At 39.4% G+C, this 20,054-nt stretch overlaps 1 protein-coding gene across 7 annotated transcripts in view; it reads right to left on the reverse strand.

The window, feature by feature from the left end:
• The window catches only part of NEBL (nebulette), a 148,231-nt gene that overhangs the window by 39,777 nt on the left and 88,400 nt on the right, over window positions 1–20,054 (reverse strand). For 3 of the 7 annotated variants that reach the window (XM_048511026.1, XM_048511027.1, XM_048511024.1), the window contains exons 2-6: window positions 9,602–9,872; window positions 9,439–9,510; window positions 6,737–6,841; window positions 4,899–5,009; window positions 255–365 (exon numbers count right to left, since the gene is read on the reverse strand). The exons of 3 other annotated variants lie outside the window; for them this stretch is intronic. In XM_048511026.1, coding sequence (XP_048366983.1) covers window positions 255–365; window positions 4,899–5,009; window positions 6,737–6,841; window positions 9,439–9,510; window positions 9,602–9,769 — 567 coding nt within the window. In that variant the 5' untranslated portion in view covers window positions 9,770–9,872. The remainder of the gene's footprint in view (window positions 1–254; window positions 366–4,898; window positions 5,010–6,736; window positions 6,842–9,438; window positions 9,511–9,601; window positions 9,873–20,054) is intronic. One more of the 7 variants, XM_048511025.1, reaches the window with a different exon arrangement.

Here is a 20,054-nt window from a genome sequence, read left to right on the forward strand (position 1 = left end):
GACCAAACTAAATCACACAGAAATGGGAGGGGGGTCAGTTTCCTTAAATGAAGTTTACAGGAAGTTTCCTGCAAATTCTTGAGGAGGCTGCCTTCCCCCATCCCTTTCTTTTTTCCTGATGTTTAATAGATCAATAGACCATTCCCTTGCTGCAAGGTTAGCCCTGCAGCATTCAAAAATACACACACAGACACACACAAACAGCTTCATTTCATACTCATGAACATCACAAATTAATAGAGGAAAATACTCACATTACTTTGATGTTTATTAACTTCCATAGCATGCTTAACATCTGGAGGCTCCTTCATATGTGCATAGTTTGATGTTCCCTTTTCAGCATCATGTTTCTGCTTGTAGACAACCTTAAAACAAGAGATTTCAAATTATCTATCATAGATCAGGGTTTCTCTACCCACACTACTTGCTATTTTCTCTAGTCATAAATCCAGAGTAAGGATTTGCAAAGAAACCAATTGGAATGAATCCCATGGATCTGTTCTGTTAATGGTGGGGCCCTCCTCTACTGCAATATGTCAGGGCAAGTCACCTCACTCCAAGGAAAGGCCCCACCTTCAGTGGATCTGTGGAATCCAACCCAATGTTTTTAAAAGTTACTTGGCCAGGAACACTGTGAAGACACACCATCTTTAGGGATATGTATAGAAGCTTAGAGGATTTCTGTTTTATCACATTTTCATCCTTGCCTGGGCTGTTGTGTTTCAAATGTGGCATGTTTTCAATTTTGTACTGAATTTAGTTTTATTGTCAGTGGCCACAAGGCAGGGCCTTTTATAGGCCTCTGGCCCGACTCCCATTCGATTGACGAGCTCTCGTGTAACGCGAGAGCCCATCCGTGACTTTGACGGGCTGCCCCGCCCTTTCCAGGGCAAGCCAGCCTCGCCAGATCGTCTGCACATGCGGCCGAATTGGTGCACATGCGCAGAGAAGCGTCTGCAGCCGGACACCCTCACCCGGCCTGGCAAACGGCCTTGCTCCTGGGCCCTGACTCCCGCAATGGCAGCCGCGATAAGACGCAGCCGCACTTTGTCAGTGTAGTCAGTCTGATCTCTCTGATCCATTTAAAGCCTCTATTCCAGGGGTCTGCAACCTGCGGCTTTCCAGATGTTCACGGACTACAATTCCCATCAACCCCTGCCAGCATGGCCAATTGGCCATGCTAGCAGGGGCTGATGGGATTTGTAGTCCATGAACATCTGGAAAGCCGCAGGTTGCAGACCCCTGCTCTATTCAATCCACGCATACCAAAACCATGATGAGGGAAGGCGCAGCAGTTCACCCTACTCCACTAGAGTGTGCAACTAAGGCCCCTTCCACACAGAACAGGAAACTGCTATCCTCTTGTCTTGCTTGCATGCCTACATGCAGGCAGCAACCGGAGCCTGAGGCAATGCAGGCTGCTGGCATGCCTTCGCGGCTTTTGTTGCCCACTCACCTCCCGTTGATGCGTGGTGTAACAAACTTGCCCCACCCTGAAGGGCTGGCGTACAGCAGGCCAAAGGGAGAAGGCCTTAGCAACAGCAAGAAAAAGAAAAAAAGGCTCCACAAGGAGAGAACCGACCTGATTGGCTGAAAAAGGTCCAGTAACGTTTGGCAAGAGCTAGGGGGAGCCAGTGGGCTTAGAGCACTGAGAGGAGAGTTGAGTTCTGATCGGAGTCGGTCAGAGAGAGCAGAGGAGAGTCTGGCAGAGAGGAGTCTGTCAGCTCTGGAAGAAAAGGATTCTGTCTCAGCAGAGTTGGCTGACAGAAGTCCAGTCCCTGTCTAAGCGGTGTATGCTTGACAGAGAGAGGAGGCCCTGACTGGGTGCAGATTGAAGTGCCCTTCAGGAGCTTGGCGGTTTTAAAACTGCCCAGACCTATCTAGTCTGCCTTGCCCCTGTGTGTATCACCAGAATCACCAGTCTGGGAGAAGCCAGTCCAGAGGCAGTGAAGCCATATTAGGACTAGTGGGAGAGAGGGAGGCCAAGCGTGCCAGAATCTCCTGGGCTTGGACTGTGTGCTTGGGTGTGATCAGTGGGTATTGGAGCAGTGAGGAATAGTGTCTGTGTGCGTAAGGGAATTTATTAGTTCAAAGCTAAATCTTCCCTTAAGAGACACCTGCGTGTGTCGGTGTGCATATGAATCTGAAGTAACATCTTAAGACAAACTTATTCTGAAACCAACAAGCGTTAAACCTCTCCAGTTTACCTGAGAAGCCTCTGTTAAACCGCAAATAAAAGTTTTCAGTTTTGTTCATTATAAAAACCTCTCCAGTCTTTTATTTGTCTGTGTGTCTGTGTTCCCCAGTCAGGGTGGTGACCTTGTGGAAAATCAGTATTGAGTGGGCTATAGAGGAAAATATATTATTGGTGGCAGCGCAGAAAGCAGAACTTATATGAGTGCCCTTTCGTTACACGTGGCCATGCAGACAGGCATAACTGGACCTCCACAGCCATGCTGCCTCACCGGACGGCCCTGTGCAACTTCATGGCCATGCAGATACAGGGTGGGAAGGAACACCACAGCAGAATGCACAGCTGCAGGAGAGCATGCTAGTGGCTGCGACCTGGGCTTTTCAAAATGCCCTGTGGATAGTGCGATTCAGGTAAACCCCATTTTGGGGGGAGGAAACATGGGGCAGACCCATGTTACGGGAGGGAACTGTGCAAACCCCCCAAAATGGGTTTTTCACTATCATTATCTCGCATTTATTGACCCGTGCAGGAGAGGCCTAAGTGTGTTGGCCCTCCCAGTAGGAAGCCCAAAAGAAGAGGGAGACACAAACATAGGATCAGCCTTTCACGGCAAAATGGGACAGGGTGTCTGCCTACTAACCTTCAGAAGGAAAATTGGTTCACTGCTGGTTATGAAAAAGAAATAGTACTAGGGAGTGGTTTTGGTGGGCAGAAGACCCAGGACAGGCACATAACTTCTCATTCCTACTCCGAGCAGAAACAAGTGTTTGAAAGCTCAATTTTCCCACACCCTTACACAAAGAGCGCCACCCCAGAGCCTGCTGCCTTTCTGTCTTCTTTCATTTAAACCTTTGGATTAATCCCTGATTCATCAGCAATTTCAGCTGAACTGAACTGAAAATCCTTCTCCAGCAACTCTCTCCCAAGTCTTTGTGACTTCTTGTCATAACTACCCAATGAGACCTAATTTTAGATTTTAATATCCTAGGAAGAGATCTCTTCTACAGGGTGCCACAAAATCCATTGTTCTGGGTTTGGAAGACGAATGTTCTGCATGGTCTCCCATAATTCTCTAAGAACTTTACTACCCTTCACAGATCCTCATAAATAACAGGATTTTCTCTTCATATAGCTCTGCAACATGGCACAGTGAAATCAGTGGGAAACACTGGTTTGAATTTACCCTTGAAAGACAAATATTCTTGACTAGCTCTTCTGTTATCTCAGTAAATACCTCTCCATTTCTCCTCAGTGTCAGAAAATGCTATCAAGTTACAGTCAATTCATGGCGACTCTAGGGCTTTCTAGGCAAGAGATAAACAGAGAGGGATGGCCACTGCTTGCCTCTGCACAGCAACCCTGGATTTCCTTGGTGGTCTTCTCATCTATGCACTAACCTGAACAAACCCTGCTTAGCTTCCACGATCTGACCAGGTCAGGCTAAAATTGGCCACCCAGGGTTTAGTTTAAGTCAGAAAACACTAGAAGCACTAGAAATACAAAAAAGCATGGCAAGGAAAGGAAAATAATATTTTCTACAGCATACAATTTTTTCTACAGCATATATCAAAATCGTCTCAGCAGGGATATTATATTTTTGGAAGCTGTAGGTTTAGATTAGAGTGGTTTGGGAAAGGGCAAATTTCAGCTCTTCCATTTCCATGGCAGGAAATATTTTTGAAAACCCACTGAGTGGGAATTATGCTCCTTTCATCGCTTTTGCAGGAGAATGCTATGATTTATATTACAAATGGGGGAAAATATGTCTGCAGGCTTCCCATTTTATGCTACATCTAAGATATATTACCTATATCCTCTTTTAGTGGTGGAATGCTTCAGAATAAATACCAGAGTTTAACAGTACAATTTAGTATTTAGTTCTTAAGAAATATCTTTTAAAACAGGAGCAACATACTAAAGACGATAAGGCTGTACCAACTAACTTAATTTAAGTATTATAGTGTTATTATCGCTCCTGTGCTCCTCTCCTGAAACAAAGGAAAAATATGATTTTTACTACATAAAAGGTATGCAGTACTTTTTGGAACATAGCCAGAAATGAAATGCATTGAGGACCAAATAATTTATGTTAATCTCATTTATAAATCAAACCAAGCATGTTATTTTAAAACATTATGTAATTTACTGCTATGACAATAAAAAGCTCCCTTAAACTGTTAACTCTTTGTAACCAGCCATTTTAAGGCACTGTACTGCATTTCAGATACGTATGTAAACCTGATTTCTAGCAAAACACTGACTTTAATCCCTGGATATATGCATTTGTTTTTCAAAGGTACAATTGATTGCAATTTCCTGGCTCTACACATCTTTGGATGCCTACTGGATATTTAGAATACATAAATGTATTTTTCTGATGATGGTTTCAGAATTTAGTGCTGTGAATTATCTTATCAAAGTTATGGCTGCCTTCCTTGAAACTGTTTATCCTAAAGCAAGTAAATTAAAGATTGTTCTTTCCCTGTAACGTATATAATGTAAAAACAGGAAAAATATAATGTATATTTTAAATATCTCTTACACTGGTACCCTGGACATTAGCAAAGCTGCTGATCCTCTTTGAGGAAGACATTGGCAGGTGTTTCAGTGTAACATACCAGGCATGACAGATTGTTCCCCACTGGTCAAGGTGTGAACATGAGCAAGTATGGGATGGATTCTGAAACTTCACGTAGAAAATTACCTTGCTCTGAAGCTTTGAAACTTCTTTGGCAAACACGCTGTCAATTGTAGCCGGCATCTGCTTGTACAATGAGTTGGAAAGCTCTTTCTTTGCAGTTCCTTTGTATTTTGCCTAGAAAGCAAGAGGAAGGGAAGATTTACAAATAATTTACAGTAATTTACAAAAATTATTCTAAGCAGATAACAAAAAAGTTCAGGAAGAAAAGATCTCAAGTGGAATACAACAATAGATTTTTGCCAAGTTTTGACATGGGAACTAATGTTTGTAGATCTGTTTTGTGATTGGAGCATGTTAAAATGTGACTCTCTAGAAATTTGGTTTATCTCCACAGGCTAAGTTTGTGACAAATCCTAGCTGGACTGAGTTATTGTAAAAATGATGGTATAGTCACTTAACATGCTTTTAAAATTTAGCAACAAGGTATAATAGGAAAATCAGTACATTCCATCACTTGGCCCCTCTACACGTCTACCTTGGAGGAAAAACTAACTCAGCTATACTCTGTCCCACTGAAAGATCTCAGGAGATTTGTGAATTGATCTGCCATTTCCTGGACCGTCTTTGTTCTAGAATGTTCTGCTTGGGTCCTAGTGCTTACCTAGTGCTGTCCCCAAGGCACTAGGTCCCAGGCAGAACATTCTAGAACAAGGACGGTCCAGGAAATGGCAGATCAATTCACAGATCTCCTGAGATCTTTCAATGGGACAAAATATACACCACTGTCCAACTGCTATTGTCCAACTGATCCAAAAATCCAATCAGATACTCCTGCATCATTTCTCACACTATTGGTAACATTCTGTGTAGTTAAATCTGCAATTTTCTGAAATTCTTTTCTGCATTATTTCTACACTATTGGCATTTGGTTACATTAAAAGCAACAATGACAGTTTTTAAATATGTGTTACTATTGATCTGTTGGTCCCCTGCATCTTTGCCACGAGTGCATAATACTTCCATTCTCACATATCACAATTAGCTCACAACAGCTTTTAAAGCAGTGGAATGCCTATGGAATGCCTTTCCCTTGAGGTTAACCTAGTGCCTACTTTACTATCTTATAAGTGACAGGCTACAACATTTCTGTTTACTCAGGCTTTAAATTAAGGAGTTGATTTGTTAAAAAAATACCATTTTGTAATGGAAGAAAAAGAAGGCTTGGTTTTTATACCTCATTTTTCTCTATTGAAAAGAACCTCAAAGCAGATTACAATCACCTCCTCCTCCACCACAAAAGAGTTTTAAAACACAGCGTGATTTGTAGGGGGATGTTTATTCTTTTCCGAATTAGCTTTATTTTCTGTAAACCTTCCCCATCCATTTTCCCAACCTGCAAAAATATGGAAAAACTGCATGGGAGGCAGGAAATGCTGGTGGGTTAAGCATCTTTGAATATAAATACCTTCAAGCACATTGTGAACAAATTTGAATTTGATATGATGCAATAGAAGATGAGAAGAAGGGTTTGGGTTTATACCCTGCCTTCACTTTAAGGAGTCTCAGAGTGGCTTACAAATTCCTTCCCTTCCTCTCCTCACAACAGACAGGTAGGCGGGGCTGACAGGGGCTGACAGAACTGTGACTGGTCTAAGGTCACTCAAAAGGCTTCATGTGGAAGGGGGGGGAATCAATGTTGGTTCTCCAAAGTAGAGTCCACCAGTCATGCTTGCTCAGTCTCACCAGCCTGACAAGGTTGTTATTGTGAAGATAAAATAAAGGAAGGGAGAATAATGTTGTAAACTGCTTTGGATCTCCGCTGGGGAGAAAAGCAGGATATAAATATTAAAATAAATCAATAAATATATCAGTAACACTTCTCCCCCTTTCGGAAGCCTCACCTCAGAAATAAAGGCAGAGAGGTTTTTCACATGTGTGAGCTGGGGAGTGTCCAAAACAAATAAGTATTTGCCTTTAGATTTTTCATATTCTTCTTTATAGCGGACCTAAAAGGGAAGAAACCAAACAGGTTGGAAAAACAAACAAAACACTTGTGATAGAAATGATACAAATATAAATGAGAAATGGGAACAACGCCGTTTTACTCCAGTGTAACCTCTGGCTTAGAACCAAACACAAATTATGACTTTTCCAAAATTATTCAATGTAAGATGGTCCAAACAAAATCTTTCTGGGAATACAAAGTCCTTGGGTTTGAAATGACTTGATGTCAGTAACATGATGACTTCCATGAATGAACCCATGAAGTTGCCCTTGTACTGGAGTCAGATCACTGCCATGTCAAGCAACTGCATATGCCACTATACTGGTAGCAATTATCCAGGGCCAAAGGCTGAGCCTACTACATAGAGATGCTGGAGTCGGAACCTGGGATATTCTGCGTGCAAGGCACATACTCTTCCACTGAGTCATAAGCCGTTCTATGAGCCACAAAGTTACTCCAGCATAAGCTTTCGTGAGTCAGATCTCACACCTTCAGATGCAACGTTTTGGAAGCTGTGTCACCAACGCATTAGGATATACTCCAGTACTGCCTAGTTACAGATTGTCCCAATGTCAAATTACAAAATCCATACTGACTTCTTTTAAAGGGATTTACTAATTCATTAAAATCTGTGGGTTTTTTTAAACAGCTTCACAGCCTAGTTTGGTTTGCATAAGCCAAACAATGAATGTTTTATCTCTCAAAATTTTCATCATCATTTTTCTCTAATACATATTTCTTCAACACCTGACATGCTCTCTACATTGTGAGGCATAAGCTTTCACTCCTTTTATTTCCTTTCACTTGAGGTATAATACATTTGCACCTAAGTGCATTTGGTAACAGTACATGAATTGAATTCCTTCCAAAAAAAATCTAGTTCCATTTTAAACCTGCTGCTGTTAATTATTGGCAGTCTTTCAAGCAAGGCTGTACTTTGTAACTTACATTTATCTCATTCAGAAAATGAGATGCAAGGATTTACTGATAGGCAAAAAGCATAGATGAGGACATTTAAAGACTGTACCGGCAGAAATCCAAACAGGTTCTACAAAATCACAGCATAACATGAGTGAAAAGGCTTTCTTAAAAATCTGTGGCCTAGAAAAGAAAGTTCTCTTTGAAAAGGTGTCTTTGATTTTGTGTATGTAGCAACAAACAGCAGCAGCTGCAGATTTCGGCACAATTTAACTAGTCAAGTTGGGAAAAATTGAAGTGCATAAAACCAATGGAACTTTAAAATGCTTACAGTGAATAATTCTGGAAAAGTCATAATTTGTGTTTGGCTCTAGTCCAAAACTAACACCTGTTTGCTTATCAGATGCCTTTATACCTTATAGCAACAATGTGAATAACAACAAAATACAATGAAATACATAAAAATCATTAGTCAAAACCAATAATTCAAAATTAATAATTAATAAAATAAGTTTAGAATTAATGAGATATTGTACAAATACCATTTCCCCCCAAAATGTTCCTATTTTCTAACAAAAATTGAAAATGACATGGCTTTAAAATTACAGTAGTTTTACATTTTCTATCCACTGGAGCACCCATTCTTAAGATTTTTTCAAAAGACAAGACTTTTAATTAATGATATTTTCATTCAAATAATGAAGGAATTCAAAAACTCTTTTTAAAAAATCCAATGGCAACTGATACCTTCAGACGAGCAGTGCCTCAGATTGCATTCATCTGACCTTTTCCCTTCCTTTCTCTCCATCTAAGGGCACCTCCGCACATGCAGAATAATGCACTTTCAATCCACTTTCAGCCTGGCCCTGAACAGCCTGGCCCTGGGAACACCACTGCCATTGCCAGCTCCTGCTCCAGAAGACTGCTGCCACCAGTGCTGCACTGGTGGCCAGACGCTGCATTACCACCCTGCTTCCCACCACCAGCATAAGTGCCTCTTCCACTAGTGCAAGGTACATTTAATTATGCTGGTGGTGGGGCCACGTCATCTCCTAAGCAGCTTTGGTCCACCGCCTCTGGATTGCACTGTTATCTACTGAGATTACAATTTATTCTTTAAGAAGTATTTATTCTAAATTGCCAAAATTTTCAACTTAAAAATATCTGTTCTTATTCGAATTGTAAGTTCTAATGCTGACAAGATACTAATCAAAGAGATAAGTCAAGACTGCAGAAGTTTTTGTTGGCTGTCAGGAAAATGTGTAATTTTCACTCACTTCAAAATACAGCAGCGCCACCTAGCAAGACAAGCTGACAGTAGCATTATTTTACTTTTCGTTCCTGAAGCAATCAACCTGCCAGTACTATAGTTTTCATTCCTGAACCGATCAACCTGCCAGTACTATAGTTTTTATAAAAAACCCAGTACAGCATCAACATTACTATTCCTGAAACAGTGGGGCTCAGTTTGGGAGATTGACATGTGCACTCAATGAAATCACGGCTGAGGAGACCTTTGAGGAATAAAACTGTCAATACTTTCTAGATTTTCTTAACAAATTTTAAGCAACAGGACTTCTCCTTTTTCCACATGTGCCTAAGACAATACCTGAATATTTTTTTTGGGGGGGGGGGGGGGCAAAAAACATTAATCTGTGATTTCATGGAAACCTTACTTACATCACTTATCATTTCAGTGCACTTTCTTGCCAACGCCATGTTTCTGTCTTCAACAACCGGCTTAAGAAATACCTAAGTAGGAGAAGAAGGAATTCCACAAATCACTACAAATCACATAGTGAGTCTTTTTTACCATCTTACAAAACGTGTCAGAGCCACCTACCTTTTCTTCATCGCTTTCTACCATCTCTTCATTTTCATTGTTCCTGGATTCCGGAACAGGCATTTTCATATTTTGTTCCGCTAAAAAATGGTAGGGCGAAGAAAGCAAAAGCTCTGCAACTTGTTGAATGCCTGAGCTGCTTTTGTCTTGTGGAACACTTGGCCTCATTATGGCTCCTTCCTTATTTAGGCAGCACTTCCAAGGTCTTATCTGAACAATTCAGCATGAGTGCAGTGAAAAGCATCACAGATGTTCCTACTAACAACCATGACTTAAACCAAAAAAAAAATGGCTTAATACTTCCTTGAATATTTTAACTTAAATATACAATAATTACTTAATTGCTTATGGGAACTGCATTACTTTTAAGGTTTATGGAATATGACAAACAAAAAAGCATTACAAAACAAGACCACTCACAAATACAAGGAACAACATACCAACCTCTGACATTTAAATTATCAGACACTCTTGACTCACTATGAAAAAAATCTCAACACTCATTCCGTATAAGGATTGCACTCAAGTAGCAAGCATAGCTCATTGATACCGCTATATTTTTCCATCATAATACAGCTACATAATTCAAATTTTGCCACAATGTCATTTTAGAATAAAACAGTTCTTCAGAACTCTCTCAGCCCCACCCACCTCACAAGGTGTCGGTTGTGAGGAGAGGGAGGGAAGGAATTTTGTAAGCTGCTTTGAGACTCCTTACAGGAGAGAAAGGCAGAGTATAAATCCAAACTCTTATTATTATTTTATATTAATAAGTGTATCGTATCAAATTCAAATTTGTGCAAAATGTGCTGGAAGGTATTTCTAGTCAAATATGCCTAAACCATCAGCATTTCCTGCCTCCCATACAATTTTTCCATATTTTTCCAGGTTGGGAGAATAGATTGGAGAGGTTTAAAGAAAATAAAGCTAACTAGGAAAAGAATAAGCACCCCTCTACAAATCATGCTGTGCTTTAAAACTCTTTCCATCCCATTCTGTAGGAATTCCACATAGTATCAGGCTACCATGATTTCTATTTGCCCATAATTCAAGAGAGAAACCTGAGAACTGATCATGAGAATTGACATAAGTGAATCAAAAATGTAACAGCTACAATAATTACGTATGGGAAAGTTAGCCTTCATATCAAGAACCTTAAGCAACAAGGAAACATAGTTACCTTGACAACAGGGACAAGACAATAAATATGGCCTTCGTGCAACCTTGTGAAAAACATATTTCTGCCAACATACTGTCAAAGACCTGTTTTACAACTACCGTACTAAACTCTGCCACACATGCTAAGCTGTTCCTCTACAAAAGAAGTTAACATGGTTTAGGATCTTAATTATTTAAGGTTAGTAAAAATGGTATGTAATCTAGCAATTCTTGGCATAGGTTTGTATTTGTTACTTAGCATGCTTTGCTTTGCGTACACTCCATAATCAAATGTGGAGCTCAGATTGAAAAAATATATGTACACTTGAACACTAGTATTCAAGTTGTATAGTTAAAAGATTTTGCTGTTCAAGACTGATACAGACAATATAGGGAAAACTTTTAAAAACTGCATTGCAAAATCCTGAGAAAGTTAAAAGCTAAGAAGAGTCACCTTGCCCAACAGGGAGAAGCAATTTGTGGGGACTTGAATGGAGGCAGACCAATTGGTTTAAGGAATTATAATTAGAATATACACTGTATATAGGCCAATTTATACTTTACTGTGTATGTAGACTGCTTACTCTGAAGCAAATGTAACATCAAGAATGAATTGCAACTTAATTTCTCTTATGTTTTTAATTATAAATCACAAGGTTCAATGACCACTTGCTATGAGAAAGTGCCAATGAAATTATCCAAATCATCCATGGTACTGCTAGTAGGAGGTCTATTTCAACACAGAGACATTTTCCTACACAGTTGTGTAGGAAATAGGCTTTGCAATGGATTCTTACACAGGTATATTCAGCAAAACAAGACAATGACCTACGTAAGAAAATAATCATCAACTGAACACTTTGTTACGGCACAATCACCTCAGATTGCTGTAGAAGTATTACAATAAATCTTCTGCTTAGTACCAGCAATACAGTAGCTGTATAAAAGTAGCAGCAAAACTGTCGCTAGTTAATTGATTAATAATGGTACCAGTCAGGTGAATGAAAAGCAAATTGTAAGCTATGAACATCAAAATAAATACGAAACCCGTTTTTTAAAAAGGGTGGTTCAGAACATTCAGTACTAAACAAATCTCTGGTAGACTCAGAAAAGCTTGCAGGGTTTTGTAGAGGGTTTTTTAAAAGAAAGAAAAACACTTGGCCTCTCTGAGACAAAGATAGACTTTACCAACCACTGGGAAAGGCAGGATGGGAAAAGATAAGAAATGGCATGAATATGAGTTTGCGGAGGTAAGGAAAGGAATGAGATAGGGATAATAAAACATAAAATACAATCAAAAATAGGTTTCAAGTGACAAGATAAAATAGGACAGATTATTTTTATCCAAACCAAAACGCTTATGTATTCTGTCACCAGAAAGTTAATTTCCATCAGGGCCAAGGGCATAACTTTGATCAGCATTTAGGCTTTTATCTCTACGATGATCTCATCGGAAGCCTGAGGCGGCCTTTCAGTTAAAAGACATTCTAATGCCACAGGATGGTTCGAATCTGTACCACTGAGCTTTGCAGATTTTCCTACAGCAAGAGGAGAGAGTTTTAAGTCTCATCAAAACCCTGAAGATAGCAATCTGTAAATCAAAATGGCATGAGACTTTGCCAGGAGGCAGAACAGGGAAACGTCAAATCTTTTTTATACATATCTTTTCCGAGCTTGAGCCTTATTCTATTTCCTAATGACAGTTCTAAATCGGACATGCAATAATCCCACTTCACCATGCTAGTAACGTAAACCACTCCAGTTATTGTCTCCACAGTTTTATATATACACACACGCACACTTATAGTTTCATGTTCATACTTCAGCCCAGATGTGTGGAGAACATTGACTTTAAACAGCTGAAAACAATAAACCAGTCCTAGTCTGTTCCCTAAATGAACATTATAAGAAGGAAATGAAGTAATATTTTCTCTTATAACAGGTCAAAAATATATTTGCCATCTTCTACTCACTTTAATTTAACTAGCTATCCTGTTAAGTTTTAATGTGATTTTATGTTATGTTATTAAAAGTATTATTTTAAGTGTTAGGTAACAGTTTTGGTATGTACAACTTGTGCCTGATAAGGGCTAACGTGAAAAAAAAAAAACCTCAACCCTCTTTAATAAATTGCATCCTAAAAATGCCATTCATGAACCAAAACAAGAAAAAAGGAAAAGCATGCCTTAAAGAAGTATTTCTAGATGTATTATTTGGAAATGGGTTCAGTCCATTCAGCTGAGTTTTAAGCCAACAAGCTTGCTCCAAAGCTACAGTTAGGATCTCCTTAAGTTTCTCTACTGGTTCGATGAACCCATCCATCACTACTGCAGAGGAAAAAGAGAAATTGAAAACTGCTCTTATGCAAAAGGCATAAAAGGACAGTTTCTACAAAGTGCATCCCCAAATCCCAAGCAAGTAGAAACTGATCACAAGTCAGCAGTAAGATGGAAAACACACTCCACTTGTTCATGGATTCTGACTTGGAGCCACTGGTAATTTTTGTATACAGGCAGAGCAAAGCTTCACCTCCCCTTTCGATTGCAACTCAAAATGCCCCCTAAAATGCTGCTTCTGAAACACTGGGAGCCCTCAGGAACAGTATAACTGGGGTTCAGAGGGCTACACTGAGAGAAGAAAATTTACACTGCAGCCACAGAAAATGGTGCCCAGGGCAAGCTCTCAAATCCCCCCCCCCCCGGTCTCATCTGTTTGTCCCAGCATTACAATTGGTCTCCAATTTTTACAAGGTTGCCAACCATCAGGTAGGTTATTACGAAGACCATTCTGCACTGATGGCTACAGGTACTATTGTACTCATTCACTACACATTGCTCTAATAATAACCAATAAATAATATTTTCAAATGTAATTTCACTGTGTAGTGGAATTTCTTTTTACAACTCAGTCTCTTGATATACAATCCACCCTGTTTCTCCAAGAATTACAATGAGTCTCTAGTTTTTATAAGGTTACTAACTTCCTGTTAGGGCCTGGAGATCTCCCAGAATTACAACTGATCTCCAGATAACAGTGATCAGTTTCCATGAGGAAAAAGGCAAGCTTCAGAGGGTGGATTCTTATGGTAGACTACTATATCATCTGTTTCATTTACCCTATATATACTAGAGGCAAACCAAACACTACTATATACATAGTAGTGGATAGTTAAATCAAGGATATAATTGGTAGAAACAGAATCTTTGTCTATATTTTTGTTTTTGTTTGTTTTATGTATTGAAATAACATTTTTTTAAATCTGAAGGGTCAGACTGCCAAACAAGCTGAATTTTAAGAGAAACAACAGAAGCGTACTGAGAGGAAAAACTATTTTGTGAGGACAAAATGGAGGAGCATTATGCTCCCCACACTGGAGCTCCCTGGAGGAAGACTGGGGTAAAATAATTATAGATAGAAGACTGATGGGACAGGACTGCAAAGAAAACAGAAAGCCATAGTGAATCCATAGATATAAGACTGCCAACTCAGGGTTCAGAAATTTCTGGGGATTTCAGAATGGAGCCTAGGGAGAGTGGGATTTAGTCCACCCAAAGTAATCATTTTCTCCAGTGTAGTCTGGAAATTAGCTGTAATTCCAGATCTTTAAGCCCCATTTGGAGGTTGGCAGCCCTATACAGATATCAATGACTTGCCCACATGCAATGGATACAGTGGAATTTTCCTGGGTTTCATGTGAGAGTTCTGTCTACAAGTACATGGGTCATCCTTTTCAGACTGGAATTCTGTTTATCTCTAAGGCCAATATTTCAGAGCTAATTCTATTTTCTTGCTTATTTGAATATTTATGCTCTGCTTTTCTCCCCAATGGGGACCCAAAGAAGCTTAATATATCACCTTCCCATACTCTATTTTAGCCTCACAGCAAACAACCCTGTGAAGCAGGGCAGGCTGAAAGAGAATGCTTGGTTCAAAATCACCCAGTAAGCCTCCACAGCAAAACAGGCATTCAAGCCTCTTCCGCATATGCAGAATAACATACTATACTTTCAATCCAAAGTGGATTGAAAGTGCATTATTGTGCATGTGCGGAAGGGACGGTCTAAATCCAACCCTCTAATAATTGCACTATGCCTGCTGTCATGCATGCAGTCAAGCTCATATATGAGCCAGTGTATGTTGTAACCTATGTATTTTTAGCTGTATCAGATCCAGATGCTGTCAGATTAAATCAAAAATCACTACATGGTACAGTATAATGCAATCTGGCTGCACTTGCATCAATACATCTGCCAGCATGCAGAAAGTCCCAGGTTCAATCTTGAGCATGTCCATGTAAAAGTAGTGAATAGTAGGTGATGTGAAAGTCTTAAGACTTACCTGAGACTCTGGAAAGCACTGTCACTCTGAGTAGACAACACTGACCTTCATGAACTGAGAGGCTGATTCAGTATCAGGCAGCTTCATGTTCATATAGCATACGGTGAATCCAGTCTTGTGTTTTTAGTTCTTAAAACAAAGAATGTCTGTACAATTCTGCCTTCCAGTGGGGGGTCATAAATGTGCTGTGTATATGTGCAATCAACAGATAATTTGTTGTGAAGAACTGTGATAATAGCCCATATGGTGCTCCACAATTACCAGATTTAATTTCATCTGCTTCAACAAAAGCAAGACTCTGCAAGGTCGGGGGCGGGGGTGTCATTAATTCTGTTTATTCTTCATATGATCTGGAAGGGGAAAACTTCAGACAAAATAGGAAATACTATACCTGTGAACTTCTACTAGAAAAGAAACATTGCAAAAAACTATTTCAGTATTACCGATCCCTTCTTAGATTGCATAGGGGCGGCACTCGCCCAGTCACCCAGGGAACAAACAGAGCAGAAGAGGCTAGGGTGCCAAAATACCTTGAACTGGCCCTCTGTTTGAGCCCTGGATCTGGCTATTCGCTAAAATGGAAAAACTGAAATGTTCTATCTCCAAAGCATCCTGGTTCCTGCTCAGCTTCCAAAGCCCTTCACGGTTTCTGAAACCATTTCCTACAGTTCTGCCTCACTAAGGCCCTTTCCACACAGCAAACGAATAGCAGGTTGCAGTTGGGATAAAGTAACCCACTTTCCTGTTTTCGCATTCACATGCATCCATGCAGGCAGCGATTGGAGAAACAATGCGGGTTGCTGTTGCACCTTCGCATGGAGGCACGTCTATTTTTTTATTTACCTCCCACCAATGCGTAGAAACGCAAGCATGAACAAATGAACCCCCACAACCATGCTGACATCTCATAATACACAACACAACTTTTATTAGGCATTTAAAATAGGCTCTAGAGCTTTGCCAGACATTTATGAAGTACAAATCAAGAGTACATTCAAAATGCAGACAGAAAGACTGTACATAGCAGTATACATTACTTAGAAAGTTCTGTCACTTGTAAAAGAAATGTTGCTACTTTTTCCAAGAGCATGACATCTGTATTGTTTAACAGAAGCTCCACAGCAGAACTGTCAGAGTCTCTTTCATATTTGTCTAGGGCCAGCCTGGGAGAGAAATTCCTAATGCCCACATATCTCGGACAGTCGAGTATAATGTGAGCAAGAGTCTCATGATACCATAATATGACCATCTGCACCTGCATGGCTATGCAGATGTAAGCCACAAAAAATTTTTTTTTAAAGGAAAGTGAAGGCGAATAAAGCACCTCCTGCCCGGAGGTTCATTCCCAAGCAGCTGAACCCAGGATTTTTCAAAAGACGATTCTCAAAAAAATCCAGTTTGGGGGAAATAACACGGGGCAAACTTGCTTTAGGGGCGGGATCTGTGCGAAGTTTCTCCCCAAAATGGGTTTTTTACCATCCTTAACCTGTGTTTATTGGTCTGTGCGGAAGGGGCCTGAGATCAAACTTCCTTATTTACCTGAAATGCTCAGTAGTTTTAGCCACTCTTTACAAGAAACAAAAGCAAACCTTCTTTACTCTGACCCGGAAGGACAGGAGAGGGAGGCTTTATCAAAAGGAGAGGAGGAGACTCTGATAGATTTGCCACGAGCATGACAGCTGAAACCTGAATCCCTAAGACAGTCTGAAACAGTTCCATGCAAAGGCAAAAAGAAAGAAGCTTGAAAACAGCTACACTGGCCTACTATAAAGGATTCTCCCCACCATTACTTTGAACTTTATTAAGATATTCTCCTCATGCTATGTCTTCTCTTACTAAGAAATTTGTATTCCTTTCGTTGTCCTCAAAGCAGATATTACCCTTTCCCTTCACAACTTCAAACACAACTTCAAATAATCAAATATTTCACTTCTGTTCACACAATCAACAATATAGAAGTCAAACATCTTTCATAATTTTAAAACCAACATAATGCATCTATTTCCATTAAAGTACTATATCCAAATCAGGTGAACAAACAACGAACAGCCAGTATTGCTGCTTTAGATTTTTTTTAAAAAGTTAATGCTGCTCTTAGGAAAAGAAAACAGTAAATCTGGTTCCTGTAATTTGGATAATAGTTTTCCTGAATTTACAAAAATTCAAAATGCACCCAAAGAAATGTCATAAAGACCTTTTAAGATACAATACAGTTTAACAACTTTTCTCTTCTCCCTGTCTAATCCTTTTTAGATTACAGCAACTATAATATCTGAAAGAGATCATTGTAAGAACTTATTTTGATCATATAATACTGGAAACTACTGTGCTCTGTAACATTGTATGACATGACCTACAGCACTACAGAATACAAACCAATGATATCATAAAACAGGTCAGCCGGGTGAATGTGTATGTAATGTCTACTTCAGCTTTATTTCATCTCCTATCCCAACCCTTTCACTTCTTTCTTGACCCTTTTTGATTTGTAACAGATTAATGTACTTTTTACTTAGTGCAATCTGGGCAATTGTGGAAGTGTTAAGCTATGTCCTCATTTTAAAAAAGACATTCACAACAGTAGAGCTGTGGATATGGTTGACCCAGCCCCTACTCCAGTTCAAATGAGGCCCAAGGTTTAGACAGGCTGGGGCCTGTTTTCTCCTGCCATTGGGAGAGGGTCTGAAAATACAACTCTTCATTCCCATCATTTAGCAAAAAAAAAAATTCTCACAGCCCTTTCGATAATGTTTTCGCATGATACCCAAAAGAAATCCACAGGCATTAATAATCTCCTGACATATGTAGGGTAAACTTTTTAAATATGAAACATTTGATCGCATAATCCCATCACCTGAAGCAAATTTGTCATCACGGTGAGAACTAAGGAATGTTTTAGCAAGTGTTAGCAGGAAACAAGTCATGTATTTATTGGCTGGCAATGCTATGTGTTCATTTTCCCAGTATTCTAGTATCAGTGATATACATTGTTCTTTATTTTAAAGGCATTTAGATGAGGTAAGTCACAACAAAGGCATTCAGACTGTTACCAGGTCATCCAATCATATGTGCTTATTTCACAGTTTTGAGTAACTGTAATCTGCTGAGGTTGATTTTAGCTTAGGCTCTCTGGAGCATACAAAGACTACACGGAAAGCATACTGACAATTGTGAATGGTCAATCACATGCTAAGCCAGCTCAGCAGATGACAATGTTGTTGTTAGGTCTCAGGACCAGAATTCTAGAATTTGCAAGATCTATACTGATAAAAAGGGGGAAAGCAAGCATGCAAAATGCAATTTAGCATAAACAACCCACCTTCTTTCAAACAAAATAAAACATTAAGCCTTGAAGTTCTGAATGGGCAAATCTTTATTCTAGAGGAATAATAATTCATAGCTGGGTCTAACACAGCTACTAGTCTAAACTATAGTAAGGCTCAGGCTCAATGAAATAAAGCACATGTCGGAAGGGTATATGAGTTTTATTTATTTGTTTGTTTGTTTGTTTGTTTGTCCATTTATTTATTTGTTTGTTTATTATACCGCCCTCCCCCTGAGGGCTCAGGGCGGTTCACAACAAGGTTAAAACATACATTAAAACATAATTTAAATATCAATTACATAAAAACAGAACCCATTGTAAAATGTGGATGGCATCTGGCTACCCCCCTCCCTTTTCTGGGGGAAAGCATCTCATAGCAGGAAATTACCTATCATCAACGTTCCTATCATCAACGGTATGCAGCTTTCACAGAAAGACTCTAAAGAGCTTGAGATTCTTGCTGAATCCCGATTTCTTGCTGAAGAAACAGGTTCCATGACTGTGAAAAATACTCCCCTCCCATCTATTTAGGAAGCTAGCTTTCCTTTGGAAGATGACTGAATCGGCTAAGCAACGTCAATGGTCTGGGATTCAGCCTTTTCAGTGTCTGCCCACAGCCGTCTGGAAGAGGTCAGAGGAAAATCCTACTCTCCCACAAGGATGCAAAACTGTTACTCTAGAGAGCTTTCAGGGCAGTACAATATCACATTTTTTTCATACTGTTGTTACCTGCCTTGGGCTCTGGAAAAACAGGGGTATTTTAATTAATTAATTAATTAATTAACAGAAATTAATTCACATAAATTAATTAATTAATTAACAGAAATTAATTCACAGAAATGGACAGCTTTGCAAGAATACTAAGAACATAATAAATTAGCTCATTATTAACACTTATTAAATATTAAAACTCTTAGCCAAAACACTCACTGCTGCTAAGTAGGGAACTTTTCTCTACCAAAGGCAGGTTCATTGTTAAGTAAAAGAAAGTCCCCCAATCCAACTTTTGCCATTTTGACTGGATTTTGCAGGATTCAAGGTAAGCCATAAATAAGAATACAGAATATGTGTTTAATGCTGTGCTTGCTAGTCAGACGGCAAAGAAACTTAATACAGAATTACAAAACTTAAAACAAAACTGAAAATCTTAAGAGATTGGATGTTGTCTTACAAACAGAATTCAACTCCGTAATAATGTCAAATATTAAGTTATAGTGACATTAAATAAACTTTGCCTCAATGTAATTCCTTTAATGGTACTTTAAAAATTAATCTCTTCTTTTGTTCCTACTTTCATTAAATCACGTACAAGACTACTTGAGGTCACCAGGGCCAAATGTGCCTGGAATTCTTCAACGCATTAGCATGCTGACAAGATGTGTGTGTGTGTTATGTTCTGCTTCCAACTTATGGTGACCTCATGAATTAATGACCTCCAGTCATTAACAATGACAAGGTACTTAACTGCTTATATAATGCTAATATCAGTATTCTACAAGACAGCTACCAGTTGAGAGGTTAAACCTTGCCCTATGCTCTGTACTGGAAGCCAACACCATACATCCGAATCACCAGCATCATCCAAATCACCGAATTCCCTAGCTAATGTATTATTTATCATTTATTTATTAA

The sequence above is a fragment of the Sphaerodactylus townsendi genome, linkage group LG11 (assembly GCF_021028975.2).
Source record: "Sphaerodactylus townsendi isolate TG3544 linkage group LG11, MPM_Stown_v2.3, whole genome shotgun sequence".
NCBI lineage: Eukaryota > Metazoa > Chordata > Lepidosauria > Squamata > Sphaerodactylidae > Sphaerodactylus > Sphaerodactylus townsendi.